Here is a 24139-nt window from a genome sequence, read left to right on the forward strand (position 1 = left end):
GTATTTTATCGTACCGTACCGTACCGTACCTTTCGTACTAACTAACCATGACCCAGACTATGGGACTGGATGGAGTTAGGAGTAGATAACATATCATACTTGTATCACCCCTTCAGCATATAGAGATGCATTAGTAGCCCTAGTACTCCATCCGCACCCTCTCGTTTGTACACCACTATTGAGTCCCCTATGGTCATGTTGTCATACTTGTACATTTTATTCTCACTCCACATTCTCCTCTTGATGACTGAAGGAACATCATTGTACTACTTGTTTGTCTCATAGGCCAATTTTGGCCTTTTGCAGACGTTAATAGATCTCTCTCTCTCTCTCTCTCTCTCTCTCTCTCTCTCTCTCTCTTAGTTGTTTAGTTGTTTTTAGCTTTTCTTACACAGACATTGTATCAGATCCACCAATTGTTGTAACCTTTTTGGTCTCATAGGTCATTTTGGTCTTCTGAAGACGTTAATATATCATTTCATTTTCATTTCATTTCTCTCTCTCTCTCTCATGTATGATTGATCGGGCCGGAGTGAGGAAGAGAAAGCTCTATTGTTGCTTTGTGGATTTCCGCAAGGCATTTGACACAGTACCACGAGAGAGGCTCTTTTAGCGCCTGCAGTCTCTTGGCATACCAGCAGATATGACATGGGGCATCTATGCATTATATGAGTAGGTTTTTGGGCGAGTCAGATGCCCAGGAGGTATGTCCGAGACAATTGCTAGCACCATTGGTGTGAAGCAAGGATGCCCACTTTCCCCCATGCTATTTGGGTTATACAGTGATGAGGTGACTGACTTCGTTACACGAGGAGGCGGAGATGGAGTTGATCTAGCAGGTACCCCAGTACATATTATGCTTTATGCTGATGATATTGTATTAGTGTCTGAGTCTCTAGGAGGTCTACAACAGCATCTACATGCACTCGATGATTTTTGCACACAGAGGGGTCTTACTGTGAACCTTGGGAAAACCAAGGTTATGGTCTTTCATACATCGAGACAGGGCAAGAGTCAGCTGACATTCACTCTCGCAGGACACCAGGTGGAGGTGGTGACATCATACGTGTACCTAGGGGTTACCTTCTTTGCAGCAGCCACGCGCTTCACCATGGGTTCAGCAGCCAGAGCTAGATTGACACGGGGATATGCAGCATTGGCTATGCTAGAGAGACAGTGCCACCAGGCGCATTTTCAGGAGCCCCGGACGAAGGGGTGGCTATTTGACACATTAGTCACATCGGCACTGATGTATGGAGCAGCGGTATGGGCGCCAGGCCTTGCTACCGATTGGTGGACACAGATAGAGAGACCACAGGCCCTCATGATGGCACGCATGATACGCAGCAAACCGTCAGTACCTCATGACGTTATCCGAGCAGAGTTTGTTGCGCCTCCTATGATGGTAGAGGCCATATTCCAGACTATATGCCTGCTAGACAGATTCAGAGAGATGCCACAAGACAGATTGTCATACAGAGCTTTTGAGGCATCTAGATAGCTGGCTGAGGCGGGAGACAGAGGATCATGGTATGCACAGGTCACACATTGGTTCTCACAGCATGGCCTAGACATGGATCATCTACCACCATTCCAGTATGACAGGGATGCACCACATATCCGTCTCTCTCATAGTGAGAGGAACAGAGTATTGAGACAGAACCTATGGCAGCTCTATACACGAGAGACATGGATATCGCCTACACAGCCTCTTCCACCGAAGATGCTATACTACAGAGATCACTTCATGAGTATCACTGATGATGGATTTATAGAGAGGCCTAGATACATGGAGGGCTTTTTACCACACGGCTCCCGAGTAGCTATTGGTCGGTTTAGAGTCTCATCACATCGATTGGAGATCGAGACTGGCAGAGCAGCATGGATCCCCCGAGAGGAGAGGGTATGCAGATTGTGCAGAGAGGAGGTGGAGAGTGAGGAGCATTATGTATGCAGATGCACAGCATATACAGCCATGAGAGAGAGATATCCCATTTTATTCAAAGAGCCACATTCCCTACGCCAGATTTTTGAGGCAGCAGACCAGTGCATACTGGGGAGATTCATTCTAGACATATAGCGTCACAGAGAGACATCATTACAGGCTCAGACAGCTCGAGAGGGGGGACGACAGACACAGATTACTACATTTTTTCAGAGATCCACCCCACTCCGAGTCCCTACACAGCAGGGAATTACTCTCCAGAGAGCAGAGACACTTAGAGCCCGCAGGAGACAGAGGACACCTAGCTTTCGGACACCACGCCTATACCAGAGAGAGATGACAGAGATCAGAGCTTAGTTTCACACAGAGGGTGCGGAGCAACTAGCTCGCTTCAGAGCAAACCCAGGCATGTTCTTCAGGGAGCTGTGGACACCCTCTTCATTGATGTATACCATTTTATACCCCCAGTATGGTACAGGATGGAGCTAGCTAGGTTGCATATCATGATTGTATACTCCATGCATATAGCTTTGCATTCTCCTAGTAGTAGAGCTTCATCCCCTCCCCCACTCATTGTACTTATTGCACACCCAAATTCAGCTTTTTAGTTCAGTACTTTTTCATTTTGTTGGGATGACAAAGGATACCCCACACAGGTACACTGATTTGTCTCATAGGCCGAGTTCGGTCTTTTGGAAGACGTTAATAAAATCTTTCTTTCTTTCTAAGAGCGGCCAGCCAGAAAGGGAGACCCCCCTTCTTTTGTTCTATGGTTTTCGACCTTGCATATGGGTTTTCTTTATTGTGGACATCTTTTGAGGGTTTTTGTCTGCTTTGAGAAGACACGTTTTTTGGACCAAAAGGAGGACCTTCAATGAAAGTAAGATTGATTATTAATGTCTGATGGAGGTCATTAGTATGATAAGGCCTTGTTATTTTTTGTGGCCTGATTTGTTTAATAGGAAACAAGTCATGATCTCAGGAGGACTAATCAGCCTTTTTAGGTTTTTTTTTTTTTTGTTGAGTGCTCTCTAATGTACATCTAGAATTTAATTCAACACAGCTTTTTGTTGGAGTGCTCTCTAATGTACAACTAGAACAACTAGAATTCAATTCAACACAACAATACAAGAATGCACCTCCTTTGCAGGCCAACTCATGTTCATGGGGTGCAATTTGCAAAACTGTGTTCAAGCAGCTTAGTAATGCAATACACATTTTTTTTTTGCAGGAGTTTGTTCGTTCTGAACGGAGTCGAAGAAGGTACTGGGCAAGAAGTTATGCAGGCTGGCAACGATTCACTTCTGCTCAACCAGGGCCAACACATAGAGCTATTGCACAACTTGAATCAAGAGGATACGTTGAGAGTATTGTCACCCAAAATGTTGATAGGTCAGAATCATACCCATTATCTTGGGGTTTTATTTAGAATATATTTGTTTATTTCTTTGCACCAAATTTTAGGTTTTGGCAAATCAATGATCGAAAAGTGACACATGCAGGTTGCATCATTGTGCAGGCAGCAATCCTCTTGAATTGCATGGCACAACGCATGAAGTTATATGTTTGAACTGCAGTGACTTAACAAGTCGGCATGAATTCCAAGACCGAGTGAAAGAATTAAATCCAGAGGTTCTGTCATTTTCCTAAACTGTGCATGTAGTTGTCATTTGGGTGAAGTTTAGAAGTAACTTCTCATCTTTTCTCAAGATCTGTACAATTTAAGTTTTAGTTGTATTTCTGTAACATGTATGCCACCAGAAAGGTTGGCAACAGAACTGGGTGGTATTATAGGATTGCTAGATGGCATCTAGGTGGTGGACAGCTTCCACCTTTCCAGTACAGCCTTGATACCCCTGACCTTTGCCTTACCAATTATGAGGATGGACATCCTGCAGCTTAATATCTTCCTGACATGGATTGAGCTTCTTTACTTTTGAATGAGGATACTATTTTACAAGGAATATTTCTTACAAATTACTAGTGATGGTGTCATATAGAGACTTAGGTATTTGCAAAGGCACATCTCATATGCTATGTAGATCGCCCATGATCACAGAGTACGCCCACCTCTTTTAAGCTGCAAGATTTGGCTATATTGGCATCCACAACCAGCCTCCTTCCCCCTCTCTCTATATTGCCGAGAACCCAACTCCAAGAGGTGCCTCCCATATCTAGTGATAGCTCCAAGGTCTTGAGAAGCCCGCTGCAATCCTGTGCCCTCTCGGTCATGTGCGTGTAGTCTGATAAGGTCCTCAAAGCTATATTACTGAGACTGCTCACTCTTAGTCCTAATGTTGAAGTTCCCAATGAGGAACTTCACCTAGTCCCAACATCGCTGAGCTCATCAGACAATTGATGCATAAGGGGACTCCTTCCTCTCCTCTGAAAATCTCCCATAACCCCCTGGCTATCAACAGACTTCATGGTTATACAACTACTTCATGGTTATACAATAAAACTACTAGGCTCATAGACCCTTTGGTCTTTTGTAAACATAAATATAAGTGTGAGTGTGTGTGTGTGTGCACGCGCGCACGAACGCGAGCACTTGGTTGAAGGGTATTTACTCATTTACCACATTCTTGACTCCAATAGTTTTTTTTTTTTTTTTTTAAGGATTCATCCTTATTCCTTGGTTAAGCTTGAGTTTAGTCTGTTTATAGATTCTTTTTTGAAAAAGAATAAGAAAGAGTCTCAAGTGACATTGGATGCTTAGTTTTCAGTGGGCATTAGCAATGGAGGCTATGGAAAATGGCAAGGCAGTCTCAAATGTTGGGATGCAACAACGTCCAGATGGGGATATAGAAATAGATGAAAGCTTCTGGGAAGGGAAATTCCAGATTCCTGTTTGTCAACTGTGCGGGGGCGTGCTAAAACCTAATGTAAGTCCAATTCACATTTGATCTTAATTTTTCATTAGGTTCCCTCCATCAATATCCAGTGATATCACATATTTGCCCCCCCTTTCCTCCACACAACACATGCACACATGCACATAAGCAAATGCAGGCACATGCACACTCACGCATCTACGCATGCATGCACATGAATCTCTGCTAACATGTTATCTTTGTGTTTCCCCCCATGTATAACCTTCTTTGTTTATCATAGGTGGTGTTATTTGGAGATAATCTTCCGAAGTCAAGAGCTGACAAAGCATTGACCATGATAAACAATGCGGACGCACTTCTTGTGGTGGGATCCTCGCTGATGGTTTTATCTGCCTTCCGGCTTGCCAAGTACAAATTGTTGTCCTTTAACTTTTATGCAAGCAAAACAATGCCCTTGTTTGTGTTTCTCATTTTGTGTAACTCCAACTTTGCTTAGCAATCTAATTTAACGCATAATGGTGTAATAGATAACGTTGATGAATGATATGATAAGATGTATCATGTATGGATTGATGTATTGAATGTTATGGAAAGGTGTATCATGTATGGGAACCCAAACAACATTCGTTGTAGCCTTCGCCTGCCCTTGCCATCGTTGCCTCTCCTTTCTGCCCTTGCCATCACCTTGCCCCTCTTCGCCTCCATCTCCTCTGCCGCGCCTCCCTCCCTTTGCCCCTTGTGCAGCTTGCGTATTCTGTGCCACCGCATCCCCTCCTCCTGTGTGCCGCTCAGCCCTCCCCCCCCTTCCACCTGTGCTGCTGCCCCCTGCCTTCCCTTTGGGCTGCCCACTTACCTTTTCGACACCGCCTGTACAGCCTCCTTGTGCTCACCTCCGTTTTTTCCTCCATTGTGCTGTCCGCTGCCCATCCTCCCCCTTTCGAGATCTCTTCCAGTCCACTCAATATTTCTTCTTCTCCATCCGTCTTTCCCCTTCTCCCTCATCTTCGTAGCACAGGTGCTACTTTGGGCTGTTTCTAACTCTTAGGCAAGATTTGGCAACTTCTAGTCTTGAAACCCCAGGACTCCATGGTAGCCGGTCCATCATCCCCGACCGAGGCTGATGTTCCTTGCCTCTCCTTTTCCGAAGAGGATCTCCATCTCCTCGCTTCGACAGTTGCCTCTTTGGATGCCTCCACCTTGGTATGCAAGATTGTGGGTGGCCGCCCAGCGTGCGGACAGCTCAGGGATCTATTATAGGCAAGTCTTCTTAGCGCGCCCGAAAAGATCACATATATTCGTCCTCTGGGGCGTGGCTACGACCAAGTTGAGTTCAATTCGCCTGCAACTTCAGACAGAGTCATGCAATTGAGCCCATCACATTGCGTACGCCCCAAGCCTTCTTTGCTAGGTGGCAGTATGATTTCAACCCAGCATCTAATCCTTTGGCTAGCATCTCAAGCTTTCCTATGATAGTCTACTTTCCAAGTCTCGAGAAGGAATACCTTCGTCTTCTCCCTGAATACCTTCCTCTCCTCCCAGTGATAGGTAGTGCTATTAGAGGGGTAATGGAATCTCCGCCCACCACGGCTTTGGTTCTTGCGCAGACGACCAGGATTCCATCCCTTCGTATCTGCATCGCCTCCCCAAACTCGTGCCTTACATCATTTCTCCCTTGACATCATTTCTCTCCCTTGTTTGCAGGGGGGACCCGATTTTGCAGAGAATCGAGTACTTGGGCCTTCCAGGCCAATGTTTCATTTGTTGCCAGATGGGACACCTCGCTAGAGTCTGCCCCTGCCGGAAGTCTAGGAGGCCGCCTCCAATCCCCCCCCGTGGCCCTTGTTCAAACCCTCCTCAAGACGGGTGGGAGTGACACAGGCCACCATGTACCAGAGCACCATGCCTCAGCTGAGGCCAGCGTAGGAGCATGGCAAACTGCTGGTCCAAGGCGTGACTACCGACTGATGACGACGAGAGCCTAGCAGTGTCATCAAGCGCGATAGGCTGGTAGATCCAGGAGGATACGGTTTTCTCAAAGAACCGTTCTGAGCATTTATCTCAGCAGCCCCCTAATGATGATGGGCCCCTACAATTCCCTCAAGAAACCTGCCCTAGGTCCCCCCCTTCTGGAGACCATTACCTTATCTCGAAACCCCCCTCCAGGTTTTCAACCTGTGGAGCTCGTTGACCCTTCAAAGCCTGCACAGCACCCCCCCCCCCCCCTCGCAGGTGAACCCTTCTCCCCCCTCTCTCTGCCACCCCCTCCCTCGTCGCCTCCCCCTCCCCCGTCGCCTGCTTTGACTCTCCCCCCTCTAGCTTCCTTTGCTCTGGTGGTACCAGATTCCCCCCTCCCCCATTAGCTTTTCTAGAGCATTCCCGTCACCCTCCGGGTGCGCCAAGATCCGGAGCAACGATAGCCGGCCAGCTCCGTCCGCCGCCGGTTGATTCATCATTTTTTGGAGCCGGTAGAGATAACCATTGTTGCCTCTCCAATTCGGGCACTCCCTCCCAAGAAACAACAAAACCCCCCATTCCCCCCCCCCCCCCCCCCCCCCCCCCCCAAGGGTGCTCAAGACAGCCAGTCGACTACAGTTTCTTCCAGTGCTCCATGTTGATGGAGCTAGCATGTTTGAGGACAGGGTGGCTCCCATCTGCATTTGTGTTGTGTTATACCACTCTAGGCCGGCCATCCAAAGAGTGGAGCGATGATCTCCTCCTTTCCCCTGAGTGTAGCACAAGGGAACGGACTAGAGCTCGGAGTCATTATCCTCTGCTATACAAGGGCAGTCATCTACACAACCTACGCATCACGAATGTGCTTACCCACCTTTGGCCTTTGGCTTGGATGGAGTTGGCGGCTTCAGCCTCAATGATCAGCTAGGGGAGATGGTGTCCTCTAGCCTGGAGGTACTTCTTTTTGTATTTCTTCATGTTTCAGTGGGGCAGTACCACTTCCCCCCCTCCTAGAAATACCTACATTGTGACAGATGGAGTCTGAAGTACGCATACTCTAGGGCTCAAACAGAGTGGATCCACATGGAGGCCAGGATACGTGCCCATCTGGCGTAGCTGCGACTTGACTCCCAAGACCGATAGTGACTACTCTCCATCGAAACCCACACCCAAGGCTCTTCGAGTGGAGGGAGTTAAGACGGCTCTGCTTTCCACTGCTCTTAGCTATGCGGATCGTCTCATGCAGGGTTTAGGGGCTCCACAATGCTTCCAGAGGCATGGTGTCCTTTGAGAGGAGCTCCACATAGCAAAGCAGCAGTTGGCAGACCCATTGACATTCTCTTCTTATAGGAGCGCCATCTTTCAGAGGGATGGACCCGCTTTAGGGCACGAGTCACACCTTCTAGTCCCACTCTTTTGACCCCTCTGGGACACAGGGTGGAGTGTATGCATTTCCATCAGTGAGCAGTGGTCGACTCAAGCACCATTGTCATTGGACAGGCTCAGTGGGTGACCATCAGGATAGCAACAGGCAGAGGCCCTTTCTGGAGTTTCGTTCGTCTAGTCCCTGCCGCAAGCGATGTATGGGTGGGGACTTTAACATACTAGAGTCGACTAATGACAGATTCGAAGGTTTACTTTATTCTCCTTGCCAATCTCTAACAATGATGCCTACAAAGACATCTCTTAACAATGATACCTCAATCCAAACCCGATCCCTTGAGGAGTTGATTTTGGCTCTCAGGGGACGGACCCATGGCATCTTCTAGAGTTTGCACATAGTCCCTGAAAAGAGAGAGAAGATAGACACCAAGGTAGAGAGGCAAACCCTAATTATCTCTCATTATCTTAAACCATCAACACATATGTGATAGAGAAGCACCATAGCGTTCCTTCATTGCACACCACAACACACACCACATTATCCTAGTGATAAGTTCACACTAAAATAACCTAAGTCTAATGTCCACACACTTGGCCGACTGGACGCGGCCATTATTGTCCGCACACACACTGCTAGACTGGTGTCCACACACTAACGCTATCCACCAGATTCCGATGAGCTTGCATTCTCAACACTCTCTCTCAAGCTCACCATATCCTTTTCATGCAAGGTCACCGTGAAACGTTTCACTATCGAAACGAAACGATGCTGAAACGATTTATTTTGGAACAAAACGTTTCAACACCAAGTAGGTGGACGATGAAACGTTGGACCGAAACAATCATATACATAAAATGTGAAGGTATAGGCCAATAGTTATAAGATGATATTAGCATATTTATCATCAGTAAACAAAGAAGACATACAAAACAGAAGAGAAAAGGACAAATAGGATAAAAGAAGGAAAGAGAAAGAATTATAAAGGCTAAAAAGCACACAAAATCACAACCTTTTTTCCCACATGAAACGATATGGTTTCAATGTGCACATGAAACGTTTCAACACTGAAACGTGAAACGAGTTTCATGGTGACCATGTTCTCATGTACTCCAAGCTTGTCTCTGAAGTACTCAAACTTCTCTTTACCAAGTGGTTTAGTAAAGATATCTACAACCTGCTCTTGAGTCTTCGCATATGTCAACTCTATATGTCCATCCAACACTTTCTCCTTGATGAAATGATAGTGGACTTCTATGTGTTTGGTCCTCGCATGATAGACCGGATTGCTTGCCAAGTGTATGCTGCTCATATTATCACAATGTATGACGACTTTCCCATCACATTGTTGTCCCAAATCTTCGAGTCGCTTTTTCAACCATACCACCTCACATGCAGCCATAGCTGCGCCTCTATACTCTGCCTCTGTGCTAGATAAAGCAAGTGTTGGTTGCTTTTTGCTACTCCAACTCACCACTGCACTTCCTAATGTGAAAGCATAGCCACTAGTAGATCTTCTATCATAAGAACTACCTGTCCAATGTGCATCTGTATATCCATGAACATCCATAGCTTTGTCATACTCATAAAGGAGTCCATAATGTACTATAGCTTTCACATATCTCAAGATTCTTCTCAGTACATCCAAATGTTGTTTCCTTGGGCTTTGCATAAATTGACTCACAAGCCCAACCGCATAGCATAAATCCGGTCTTGTGATAGTCATGTATATCAAACTACCAACCATCTTTCTATACATTGTCACATCCTCAATCTCTTCACCACAATCAGTCCTTAGCTTTACATTTTGTTCCAATGGTGTGCTTATTGGCTTACAACCTGTCATGACATACTTTGCTAGCATATTCAATGCATATTGCCTCTGAACCAACCAAATGTCTTTCTTTGTCTTCACCACTTCAATGCCAAGAAAATATCTCAATTCTCCCAAGTCATTCATGTCAAATTCACCACATAATGAAGCTTTCACATCAGCAATATCCTTGCTTGAATCACTTGTCACAATCAAGTTATCTACATAGATGACAATCACCACAATACCATGTGCTATCTTCTTTGCATATAATGATGAATTTGATGTTCCCACATGAAAACCAATGCTAATGAGATACGTGCTTATCTTGTCTGTCCAAGCACATGGTGCTTGCTTCAATCCATACAAGGCCTTCTTCAACTTACTTACATATGTAGGATATTTGGGATGCACATAGCCTTCTGGCTGCTCCATGAACACTTCTTCTTGCAATTCACCATTTAGAAATGCATTCTTTACATCCATTTGATGCATTTCCCAACCATTTGACGCAGCCAATGCAGTCACAAATCTCATTGTTCCCATGTTAGCCATGGGGCTAAATGTTTCATCATAATCCGAACCATGTGTCTGTGCATATCCCTTTGCAACTAGCCTTGCTTTATGCCTTTCTATTGATCCATTCGACTTACATTTGACTTTATACACCCATTTGCAACCAATGACATTCTTTCCACTTTGTAATGCAACCAAGTCCCATGTATCATTGTGTACCAACTCATCCATTTCTTCGTCCATTGCTTTCTCCCATACATGCTTTCCAATAGCTTCTCCAAAACATGATGTTTCCACATGCTTTATCATTGATGTCATGTATGCATAATGCATTGCATACCCATCATATGTCAATCTCTCCACTGGATATCTAATCCCATAGTTGTCACGGTATGAAAATACGATACCGTACGGGAATTTTTGGTACAATATGAAATTTTCGGATGTCGTACGATAAAATACGGTTTTTTTTGTTCACTTACAAACTATGGAGCTTCAAGCTTGAATGTGAGGAAAGGTTGGGGGGGGGGGGGGGGGGGGGGGGGGAGGAGTCTACACTGCTTGAGGAACCAGAACATGGAGATGTGTCTCTCCTGGTTGGATCTCCCAATTGTCTCCAAAAAAGAACCTGCATGGGTAATGCAATACCAAAGGTCTCCCAGTGTAGCGTTCATGACTAAGGGACCGTCCTTTGGCACAAATACGAGCAGTGCATCTAGGGTGATAGGTTTAGGGACTCCTCTAGATCAAAATGGCCATGTCCAAATCTTCTCCCTCGTACATAACCTGAGGATCTGACTGTCTAGCCTACCTATACCAATAGGGTCCCGAATGAGAGAACGTGAAAAAGATACCAATGTCCCACTCTCATAAACTGGCCGCGCTTCCTCTCCGCAACCCTCGAAGATCCCTGGATTTTGGTCCAAGTAGCCATGATGGTGTGAATAATATCACGCCAAATCCTGCAAAGACACTGAGAAACAAAAATGGGAGTACCCTCAATGGCCTCAGTGCATCTAGCCTTCCAGATATTCCAGGCTGAGATGCTAGCAATAATCTCCCTAGAACTGTCTAACCTCTGTGCCGGAGGGACAAAGTGTGAAAGTGGCAAATCCTGAAGACAACACTGCCGAGCAACTCCTTGCCTAACCATAATGGCCAAGCTCCTGTCAGTCCCCTCGAATCTCTGCTGTGGCCCAGACTGTGTCAACCAAATGATAGAACCAAAAGAAATGATAGCATCCCTCTTAATCCTACCAAAGAGGTGAGCAATCGCAAACCAAACCCTCTGTGCTTCCCTGCATTCCCATAAACAATGGTAAACTGACTCCGAAACTCCGGCACATCTAGGGCATGCTGGGCAAGCACTAGTAACTGACCTCCACTGATTGGTGGCCAGACCACCACGAAGAGAAACCCAGATAAAGAAGGAAATCTGTGGCTTCCTATAAGAACGCCACAATCTCCGCCAAAAAACCCTCTGAATGTCAGTCGAAATGCCGTAAGATTCCCAATGGGGTCTAAGAGTAGGGACACCTAACTGTGTCCCAAGATAAGATGTCTGGCATTCCGTACCGTATAACTGAAAAAAGGCATGCTTTTCAAGGGGTTACAAGCATCCTTCCACACCCACTCACCGAGGTCCCAATGCAAATGTCTGATAGGGCAGCCACCATACAACCAAAGGCTAACACTCTGTGTGATCATCCCGGGGGGGTCAACAAAAACGTGCTTTCCTAACCTGCCAACAATTCTGACTGGACGAATCTGCGGGCCCTCAATAAGGTCCTGTACATCACATCTCTCCAACTGCCATCCATCCTGTACAGAAAAGAAGACTGGTACATCATCCTCCCTAGGCAAGGGGAGACCCATAACCTGAAGAGGAACACCTGTCCCAGAAAAAACCCCAAACCAAGAATGATGACGGTCTGCTAAGAAGAAAGATCTAGTAATCCAGTGGTTGGGAATGGGTGCGTCAATTTGTGCAATCCTCTGACCAGAGCCTCTCAAATGCTGCGTGAGATCCAATCTTTGTACCTCGGTGAGGCTCTGAAACCTCTTCGAAGCCAACACTGTGGGGCAAAGCGTCTCCCAGCCAGCCCAAAGAATATGCATAGCTACCCCAAGAGGCCTACCATGCACATCTAAGATCAAATCATTCCACAGAATGGGCTGCCGGTTAACTTCCTTTGCTGAACGCGGGGAGATGTGTACCAAAAAACTCCTCATGCAGTCCTAGGCCCGTAGGAGGGACCTAACCAGGAGGGATGAAGGGGAGCGGTGAACTGCATCCGAAAAAATAAAGCGTGAGCTGAGAGTCCAGTCACCTCCGCGAACAGGGACACACTTCATGATTTGCTGCATGAGAAAGTCCTTCCACGGCTCAGAGCCTGGAAGAAAGCCCCTAACAACCAGCTTACATAGCAAAGCCTTACATTGCACCTCAGGGTCAATGATATTCAATCCCCCTTCCTGCTTGGGCCTGATAATGGTTTCCCAAGCAACTCTAGCCCTGGTGTGTGCATTTCCATCAAGCCCTGACCAAAGAAAGTTTTGAATAAGGCGGCGAAGCTGTCCAATGCAGCCCTTATGAAAAATCCAGCACGAAGCAATAAACCAAGTCGTGGCTAGCAACACTTGGTTATCCACCAAAGCTCTAGAGGCCAAGTTGAGCTTCCTCCTACTCCAGTGATGAAGTTTGCTTTTAATGCTTAAGAGCACAAGAGCAAACTGTTGTGGAGGGGAGATGTCAACGCCTACCTGACAACCAAGGTACCTAGCATAGCATCCTCTCTCAATCCAACTAAAACCAACATCTGTACCCCAATCTGCAAGAGGAGAATCACTGATCCAAAAACCAACTGACTTATGCCAATTGATAGTAGCTCCTGCTGCCAAACTAAAGGCCTCCAAAGCTGTCCGGAAAGCACATAAACAAGCATTTGAAGCCTCAAGGAACAACGCCGTATCATCTGCTAACTCAGAGTCCAAAAACTCTTCCTCCGTACATAACTGCAGCCTGAGACCCACAACACCAGGAGCAGCCCGAAGAAACCTGCTCATAGCTGTGAGGATTATGTTGTTAATCCCTCATATTGTGTACTAATTACTACTTAAGTACTTAACTTAGAGAACAAGAACCTTTAGGAGAACACTTGAGAGAAGATTGAATTGACTTGAATTGATTAAACTGAGTACAATAGGTCTCTTATATAGGAGATGAAGAGACACATTTGAAGAGGCATGTCCTTAGATGAAAGGACATGTCCTTAGATGAAAGGACATGTCCATAGACGAAAGGATACAACTTTAGGCTAAGGGATGTGTCTATTCGATGTAGAGGCACAACCATTCATCAAGGGATACAACCATTCGTCGAAGGGATGTGGCTATTCGATGAAGAGGTACATCCTTTGGCGAAGAGTCGCAACCAGTCGAGGGTAGGGGTTCCCTTGGCTGGTTACTCTTTGCATCTGCAAGAGGAATCAGCAATGAAGAGAGGATCTGATACATACATACGTCACAATCGTGACATTCCCTCCCATTTAAAATAAAACCCATGTGTCAAATGATAGACATCCGTTTGTCAAAGAACTCCTGAAGAAGATTAGGGTACTGCTGCATTTCTTCATCTGTTTGCCAAGTGGAATCAGACTCGTCCAAATCCATCCACTTCACAAGAAATTCTGTAGTCAACTTTCTTCTTGTTTCCTTCTGTCGCACGTCAAGAATTACTTCTGGAACAAGGATAATATGGTCATCTTCAATTTCTGGTACATATGAAGATAAGTCTGGAACAGGCGAATCTCCTTGAACATACTGTTTGAGCCAAGAAATGTGAAAAGTTGGATGAATCTTCCCCCATGAAGGTGGAAGTTCCAACTTGTAACTGACAATTGAATTTTTCTTAATAATTTTGAAAGGCCCATAGAAGCGAGGTCGCAACTTTGGAAAAATTGACATCATTGTTTTGTAGCGGTGAGGTGCCACATATAACAAGACCAAATCTCCTTCTTGAAAATCTGCATGTCAACGATGCTTGTTGGCTTGTTTTTGATATTTTTGTTGCACATGGACCAATTTATCTTGAGCTTGCACAAGCACATCTTGCATCTCCAGAACCAACTGATCTGCCAACGCCACTTTGTGTTTTAAAACAAAGTTTGTAGGCACAAGAGGAGTATTCCCATATAGTGCTTGAAATGGAGTTAATCCAATTGCTGAATGATGGGAATTATTATAAGCAAATTCCACGAGTGGCAAATAATCTTCCCATGATGCCAAACGGGATTGAATGTAATGTCGAATCATTACTTCCAAAATCTGATTGACTCTTTCAGTCTGTCCATCTGTTTGAGGATGATAGGCTGAACTGAACAACAAATTTGTGCCAAGAGATTTGAACAAAGACGTCCAAAAATGTCCAATGAACTTTGGATCTCTGTCAGAGATGATGGTCTTCGACAAACCATGCAATTTGAAGACATGTTGCACGAACAATGACGCCACATCTGGGGCTGAAGCAGCTTTCTTGCAAGGAATGAAATGCGCCATTTTGGAAAATCGATCAACCACCACAAGAATTTGAGCATTGCCTTTGGATGAACGAGGCAAAGTGGTAATAAAATCCATACTGATACTTTTCCATCTCTCATTGGGAAGTGGCAACGGTTGAAGTAACCCTTGAGAAAGTTGTCGAGATGCTTTCATTATCTGACATGAATGACAAGCTTTGACAAATTTGATAACATCTTGCTACATCTGTGGCCAGAAGTATGTAGTAGACAAAAGCCGATATGTCTTGTTGATACCAGGATGAGCAGCATAAGGAACCTCATGATGCTCTTGAATGAGAATCTTCCGCAATGAAGTATTATGAGGCACACAAATGCGATCAGAAAAGAACAGCAACTCATCTATGATGGTGTAGGTTGCAAACATGTTCATTTCTGCAGGACTGGGATTAGAAGATTTGAGAGCACGGAACGCATCTCCAAAATCTCTATCAGTCAAATACTCATTTTTGAAACAAGCTGGGATTTCCATTTGTACATCTGTGATGGCAAAATTAGTGGCTCGAGGCATGCGGCTCAAAGCATCTGCAACCACATTCTGAAGACCAGCAACATACTGGATCATGTGGAAATTAGCCAAGAATTCAATCCATCGGCCTTGTCGAGAGTTCATAACAGGTTGAGTGAAAATGTACGTCAGAGATTGATGATCTGTACGTACAACTGAATCTGCTCCAAGAAGATAATGTCTCCAAGTCCGATAAGCATGCACGATTGCCAAAAACTCCTTATCATACACAGGATACCTGCTTTGAATGGCTGAAAATTTCCTGCGTTGTCAAAAGCAATGACACGATCATTCTGCATCAAAACTCCACCAGAAGCACGATCTGAGGCATCTGTCATTACATCAAAGGGCTGGGTGGGATCTGCAATGGCCATGATCGGGGTTGTCGTCAAGGCATGCTTGAGATCCTTGAAGGATTGTTCAGCTTCAGAAGACCACTGAAGTTTGTCCATCTTTGTCAATTTTGTCAAAGGGGCAGCAATCTCTGAAAACCTATGCACCTTGCTGTGATAAAAGTTAGCAAGTCCCAAGAAAGATCGAATATCTGAAATGGTGAGAGACAAAGGCCAATCCACAATTGCCTGAATCTTCTTAGGATCTACTGCAATCCCATTAGCAGAAATGATGTGACCAAGATATTCCACATGGTTCTTGAAAAATTCGCTCTTCTTCTTGTTGATGTACAGCATATTGGTGCGTAGTACTTCAAAGACAATCTGTAAATACTCTTTGTGATCGACCATAGATCGGCTAAAAACCAAAATATCATCGAGATAAACGATCACAAACTTGTCCAAGTACGGCCCAAAAATTTCATTCATTAGGGTCATGAAAGTGGCCGGGGCATTGGTTAACCCAAAAGGTATGACCAAGAATTCATAATGTCCATATTTTGTCCGAAAGGCTGTCTTGTATTCATCACCATTACGGATACGAATTTGATGATAGACGGACTTCAAATCAATCTTGGAAAACACCTTTGCACCAAGCAGTTGGTCGAACAACTCATCGATGCGAGGCAAAGGGAATTTGTTCTTGATTGTCAGCTTGTTGAGAGCACGGTAATCAATGCAAAGCCGCATTGATCCATCCTTCTTTTTGACAAGCAAAACCGGGGCTCCGAAGGGACTTTTGTTGGGACGGATGTGACCTTTGTCCAGCAACTCCTGTAATTGCTTGTGTATCTCCTGAGATTCAGAGTAAGAAACACGGTATGGAGCTCGGGTTGGAGGAGGTTGACCTGGGATAAGATCAATCGGGTGATCCACAGGATGACGAGGAGGTAATGTCGTCGGAAGATCATTCGGAAACAGATCCTGAAAAGGCCTGAAGAAGGGTTGCTCCAAGTAAGCAGTTGTTGATTACGAGGCTTGAGATTGCTCACTAGTTTCTGCTTCAATCTCCCGTAACATGACCAAGGATGTTGTACAGTCACGTTTGCGGACGAGGCGTTTGACTTGCAGGGCAGAAACAACAGTGATGGGTTTGGCATTGAAAAGGCCACGAAGTTCCAGCTCTCGACCATCATGGTATAAGTGCATTGAATGAGAACGAAAGCTGATCACTGGATCATATTGATACAGCCAAGATTGTCCCAGTATCATGTCATAATGTGACAACGGCATCACTGAAAAATTAAGGTGATCTTGGTAATCTTGAATCTGGAACTGAAGCTGTTGCACCTTTTTGTTACAATTAAGGAAGGAACCATCAGCAAGCTCTACTTGAAAAGCATCCACAAAATGTCGGGTCTGTAGGCGAAGCTTGTGAACCAAAGAAGTGCCCACAAAATTAGTGGAACAGCCACTGTCCACCAGCACATTGATGGGATGGTCGCCAATGAAACCGAGAAGACTAAGGACCTGCTTGGAAAGATTCACCGGAACAGGGTTGATACTCTGGCCATTAAGCATCAGGGTACTGACAACTTCAGAAACGCGAACAGAACAAGCTATTTGTTTGTTTTTGTCTTTCACAGGAGGCGGGTCATGATCGGCATGGTGGCAACTGTCCACCTGAGAATTGCGCCGAGTGTTGGAGGGTTTAGGGCGCTGAGGACATTCATACCACCGGTGATCGCTAGAACAAATTGTACAGAGGCCTGGACGACTAGGTTGGGATGAAGTGGTAGTCGATGAAGAGGTTTGCTGTCCTGAAGAGGTTTCTCGCTTGAAGTTGCGCTGATCATTGCTGCGATGGTCCTGTCGGGACCGATCTCGGTTTCTGCTGCCAGAGGATTCGGTCTGAGAGGATCCTGCGTTTGACGCGGGAACTTGCCCGGAGAAGTGCGACCGGAAGGATTGTTGTCCAGAATATGGTCGTCAAGAGTTGGGTTGTCCAGGATTGGTACGCTGGGGTCGGCTAGTCCTATTGGGTCGATTCCGCTGGTAAGAACGGGCGCCGGAGGAAAAGTTCCTGGGAGGACGCCTGTAATGACTAATGCGCTCGACATACGAGATTGCTTCATCCAGGGTGGCAGGATTGTACTTATGAACTTCGTATTGGATCGTGGGTTCAAGCCCGTCAATGAAGTTGTGAAGCTGGTCAAAGGGGTTGAGTGTCTCTATCTCGAGAGCCAGTTTTTGAAACTCTGAGATGTACGCGGCCACGGAGCTAGTTTGACTCAGGCGGCGGAGAGAAGACCTGGCATGAAAGTTCGCATTTGCAGGCTCAAAAGCCTTGCGAAGAGCACGCTGGAATTTATCCCACGTCGGAATAGACTTGCCATCTGAAATCCTGCGTTGCCACCAAAGAAAGGCGGTATCTTTCAAGAGGGTACTGGCCAATGCCACCTTTTTATTTTTGGGCAATTCGGTATTTGAGAAATAAACCTCCATCTTGTAGAGCCAGTGATCGACTAACCGCTTATCGCGGCGGCCATTGTAGGGCTCAGGTAACTTGATATCCATCTTTCTTGTCTGTGCTATGGTCATTAATTTATACAAAAGTTTGAGTTCAACATTGTCTACCTCGGCGGTCGGATCGGGAGGAGTTGCAGGATCGTCCTGTTGGCCCACCGAGGATGATGATGATGATGTTGGAGAACGCGAACGACGCGCTCGCTGTGACTTCCTGGATCCTTCGCGGTGATGTTGGTGCCGTTGTTGCATGTCTTCCATTTGTGATCGCATTGATGCCATACTGTCGAAAAGGACCCATTGCAAGTCCTCCATCTATTGTTGAAGAGTGGTCATCTGCAAGGCCTCCATCTGAGGATCGGTGGGTGGCACGTTGTCGTGCGAAATCGACATCAGAAGAACTTAGAGAGAGTACTGAGGTGAAGCAAGAAAGGTCCACCCGAAATGTAGGATGGAAGGAACAGCTATTGGAGAGGCAGTAACGGGATCCTCGTACTTGAAGTCGGGGTCCTCTACTTCCTCGGGATAGGTTACTTCGTTTGCTTCCACTGCTTCGTTTGGTTCTGCCAAAGAGCTGGTCACCGGAGATAATGGAGTATAATCGGGGACGAAGATCTCGCAGTAGAATGTCACAGGAGGGCGTGTGGAGGAGATATTGCGGAGGCCATCCACACTGCACTCTGGAAGAAAGTGTGCCAACTGAGGGTACCGTGACAGAAAGTACTCAAAATAAGTAAGGTGCAGTGGCTCGCAAGTGAGGAAAATAGTTCAGATCGCCCAAGTGTCGGGTTCAGTTACATGCGGGCTGTTGACATGTATGCGGTACACCTGTGAGGTCGGGGCTACTGGGATAGGAGAGCCCAAGAGACTTGGGATCCACCCAGCATCGACGGAAAGTGGCACCGGTTTCGGAGTGGGGGCACGAGGAGGGCTGTGTCGGGAAGAAGAGCCTCGGGGATCTCGTCGATGTAACTTAGGTAGGAGATGTGCATGTCGGGCTCCTCTGGAAAGTTGTCCATGAAGCATGCACGTAGATGGCGAGGGCGCACAGACGGTGTGGCGTGGGCAGAGCCGGGAGAACCCACTGACCGCCGGGAGGAAGATGGTCGCCGAATCGCCGGGGAGAGGGGGGCGAACGTGAAGATGGCGGCATCCTGACAGCCGGGGGAAGGTGGTTGTAGCCGAATCGCCAACGGACAGGGGTGTTGGTTCACACTAGCGCACGCCCGTTTTTTTTTTTTTTTGAAGACCCACGTGTCAATGTTATGTATTAATTTTTTTTTTTTGTTTAATGGTGTAAAGGTGACAAGCCTGGATCGCGTAGCCGCCCGGAGGAAACAAAAGGTGCGCCGCTTCGAAAAGGCGCCGCCAGCAAATAAGCGAAGAGGTAGATGGCGGTTGCTATTCGGCGGCGAGGGGCTCAGGGCCGGCAGCTGCACGAAGCAAGCGAGGGGCTCACGGCCTGCAGCGCAAGAAGCGAGGGGGGGGGGGTGCTCCATTTTCAGCAGAGAGGGGGGAGTTCCTGCCATGTAGCGAACGACTACCACCACCGTGAGAGGGAGGTTTTATGCCAAGTCCGCCATCGCTCCAACACATTTGTGGGTTGTCGAGGGGGGAGAACGTTGAGTGAAGAGGCTAAATGGCCCGCATAATCCATGGGGGAGAAATAAAAAATATTTTACATCACCATGGGCAAAGCTTTACTCCAAGTCCACCATCGCTCCGCTGCTTCCATACAACACCGAGAAGAGGGGTGGACGAGGGAGTACCGCGGAGAGGGTGAGGGCTTCACAACCCACGGGTAGGAAAAAAATTTGCTCTGATACCACTGTGAGGATTATGTTGTTAATCCCTCATATTGTGTACTAATTACTACTTAAGTACTTAACTTAGAGAACAAGAACCTTCAGGAGAACACTTGAGAGAAGATTGAATTGACTTGAATTGATTAAACTGAGTACAATAGGTCTCTTATATAGGAGATGAAGAGACACATTTGAAGAGACATGTCCTTAGATGAAAGGACATGACCATAGACGAAAGGATACAACTTTAGGCTAAGGGATGTGTCTATTCGATGTAGAGGCACAACCATTCATCAAGGGATACAACCATTCATCGAAGGGATGTGGCTATTCGATGAAGAGGTACATCCTTTGGCGAAGAGTCGCAACCAGTCGAGGGTAGGGGTTCCCTTGGCTGGTTACTCTTTGCATCTGCAACATGAATTAGCAATGAAGAGAGGATCTGATACGTACATACGTCACAATCGTGACAATAGCCTCAGCTACAATGTCTCAGAAGTACTTTCATGTATAGCAGTTGTAGGTGTCTTATTCAAAATATACACAGCTGTGGCACATGATTCTACCTAAAAATACAAAGGCATACTCTTCTCATTCATCAATGCTCTTGCCACTTCAACTATCACACGATTCTTTCTCTCAACAACTCCATTTTGTTGAGGAGTATACCTACATGTAATTTGTCTTCTAATACCATGGTCTCTCAACAATGCATCAAATGCATGTGAGATGTAATTACCACCACCATCTATCCTCAAACATTTAATCCAATGACTATATTGCTTTTCCACAAGTGCTTTAAATTCTTTGAACTTGCAGAAGGCTTCACTCTTCTCTTTCAGAAAAATCGTGCTGAAATCATCAATAAATGTGATGTGATACCTGCTTCCATTTATTGATTGGGCTTGCATGGGACTCCATATATCACTATGCATAACCTCAAGTTCTTCTACTCATTTGACTATCCCTAGGAAATGGCAACCTTACTTGTTTCCCAAATTGGCATGCATCACAAACATGTGTACTCTCATTATATTTGAATCTAGGTAGACCACCAACAATGCCTTTTATTTGCATAGATTTCAGCTTTTGAATGTTTACATGACCAATCCTTTTGTGTCAAATATCAATGTCTGGTACTATCCCACGACTATGAGAAAACATGGCTAACTTTAATTCTGGAATGCTTGTATCTAGCTTGAACAATCTTCCTTCCTTTTGACCTTTAGCAATCAATTTGCTGCCATGCTTAAAGTCCTCAACAAAACAACCATGTTCATTAACTCTCACTTGCAGTCCTTGTTCAACCATTTGTCCAATCGATGCCAAACTCTTTGTAATAGATGGCACATACAACACCTCAAACATAGTTTTCACCCTTTCATCATGCATCCTCAATGGCACACTACCAACATGTGTAATAGGATGTTGAGTATCATCACCTATAGTAACATAACCCTGATTTTGTGTTGGCATCATGTTATCAAACCACTCTCCATGACATGTCATGTGGTTTGATGCACTTGAATCCATGTGCCATATGTCATCACTCTCTTTGCGAGATGTCATAGTACCCTCACATGCTTCATGGCAAACAAATGATCTGTATGTTCTTCATTGCTAGATGATGCATAATTTCCATGTTGTACTCTACCACCACGAACATCATTTTGCTTTTTGTAGCAATCTCTAGCCATATGTCTAAGTTTGCCACAATAATGACACTCAATGCCATGCATAATTTGGTGTTGTGGTTGCCAACGACCTCTACCATGAGATCCAAACCTCCCTCCAGCATGAGAGTAAAAACCTCTACCACCACATGCACCAAATGATGGATGTGAATTCTGGTGTTGTTGTGATGACCTATCATGCCAACCACGTCCACCTGTACGTCCTCTCGAACTAGATCTCCCCCTGTCTCTAGCACCTCTATGAGTGTAGAATGCTTGGTCCCTTGCATGTCCACTAGTACTAGATGAAGCACCAAAACCAAGTTTCATCTCCTCCACAATAAGCAAAGAAATCTAGTCATCAAAATCTAGGGAGTCTCCACCTCTAACCCTGATAGATGTTTCAAATGCTTTGTAATCCTTGCCCAAACCATTCACTTAATGGTAACCAAATCATCATCTTCCATGGGGGCACCAATAGATGCAAGTGCATCAGCACATTCTTTAATCTCCTGAACATAAGCATTTATGCTCTTGTTTTTTCGAGTCACACCATGTATCTTTTACTTCAATTGCATCTTCTTTGGTTGTGTAGTTGTATCATATAGCTTCACCAATGTATCCCATGCATCCCTGGGATTATGTGTCTTGAATATGGCATAACATGGCATTTGTCACACAAATTGAGAAATAATGTAGCACTTAGAAAGCCCTCTCTATCCAATTCCTATGTGTAGTAAGTTGGGTGGGTGTTGTATTCATTGGGGGAACCCTTGGCTCTGTCTCCTCACTTGTCACCAAATGCCAAAGCGCTTTGCCTTTAAGAAAGTTTGTCATGCGGTACTTCCAAATCCGGAAGTTGTGTCTATCAAGCTTGTTCCCAACAATCTTGTCTGGATTGTCACTCAATTTGCTATGCACAATTTCTCTGAGTATTGCAAACAATCAACTCAAACACACATACAATCATGTACTTCGTCACCAATGTTGTCTGCACATTCTACAACTTTTATGGCGACAAAATCCAGGACTCAAAACCATTGTTTGCATAAGCTGAAAATAACTTAGCACCGCTCACAAAATCTGAGAAACACATCCCAAAGAGTCCTCCACTTTCCGAAACACTCCAATGTACTCACTTGAGCTCAATCTTGATGATTTACATCCATTTGTTCACATAGATCCACTATCCGGTACAAACAGTCCACTATAGCTTGCAATCCCACACAATACCGAGCTCATTAATGTGCCAAATCACTGGGAAATGATTCAATCGAGTGTATACCACCTGCCTTTACATCCATACATGCTCCATGTCGCATATAAACATCATCCGAGGTCACCAAGTATCAAAGATAGCTCTCTGTTTTGATGTAAACCTGTAAACAGTGATTAACAGTGACTAATCCAGCTCTAACCACTTCAAGTGTAATCCAAATTCAAGGCCCAAGCTATGCGAGACGTACTTCCGCCTCTAAAGGGGGTCCTTTGTCGACCACGAGATCTGGTCGTTCCTACTCTGAGTCTTTATGAGGATTGTCTCTTGGAACATTCAGGGTCTTGGGGGTTTTTTTCCGCGTCGACGGAAACAAATTGTAAAAACCCAGCTTCATTGTGCAGTCACAGGTGGACCTATGGATATATTGCTCTTGCAAGAGCATAAACTGGATGCTAGTCAGTGTGGGAGATCAGGCAAGCTTCTCTCGGGACACACCTTTTGGTCACTGGTTGTTGGTACCAAGGGTGGTGTTTGTATCTCTGTTTCAGCTTTGATCTGCCTTGCATCATTGGACATGGTGTCATTTTGCCTGTGAGAGCGCAATGGATCCTTCTTATGCAGGGTACTACACGCATTGGTATTCTCAACCTCTATGCTCCTAACCATAGAGGTGAGAGGATTCCCTTTTGGAAATCTCTCACTACATCGATGCCTCTTGCCGACCATTGGCTTATTGGTGGGGATTTTAACATGGTTGAGATGCCAACGAATAAAAGAGGTGGACATGAGGGCTTGGTGCATCCTCTTGAAAGAGCGTCTTGGGAGAGGTTTATACTCTCCATTCATGGTAGAGATTATTGGCATGAGGATGACATTTTGAGGAGTCCATCCACTCTTCTTTATTCATGGTCTAAGAGGAGAAGAGATGTAGGATGTATCTATGCACGGTTAGACAGATTTTATGTGGATGATTGGGTGCTTGACAGAGGTGGACATACTTTGATTGCTACAGGCACCTCCAAATCGGATCATTGCCCAGTGGTTTTATGTTTAAGAG

The 24139-nt window shown here is 45.5% G+C and overlaps 1 protein-coding gene across 1 annotated transcript in view; it reads left to right on the top strand.

Moving 5' to 3' along the window:
- The first annotated feature begins 3109 nt into the window (after positions 1–3109).
- Positions 3110–24139, top strand: part of LOC147632707 (NAD-dependent protein deacylase SRT2-like) — a 59876-nt gene continuing 38846 nt past the window's right edge. Inside the window, exons 1-5 of the mRNA XM_086807039.1 lie at positions 3110–3114; positions 3177–3337; positions 3465–3577; positions 4672–4830; positions 5060–5187. Coding sequence (XP_086663165.1) covers positions 3110–3114; positions 3177–3337; positions 3465–3577; positions 4672–4830; positions 5060–5187 — 566 coding nt within the window. The remainder of the gene's footprint in view (positions 3115–3176; positions 3338–3464; positions 3578–4671; positions 4831–5059; positions 5188–24139) is intronic.

Source organism: Cibotium barometz, chromosome 13, assembly GCF_041138505.1.
Source record: "Cibotium barometz isolate CiBa-2024 chromosome 13, ASM4113850v1, whole genome shotgun sequence".
NCBI lineage: Eukaryota > Viridiplantae > Streptophyta > Polypodiopsida > Cyatheales > Cibotiaceae > Cibotium > Cibotium barometz.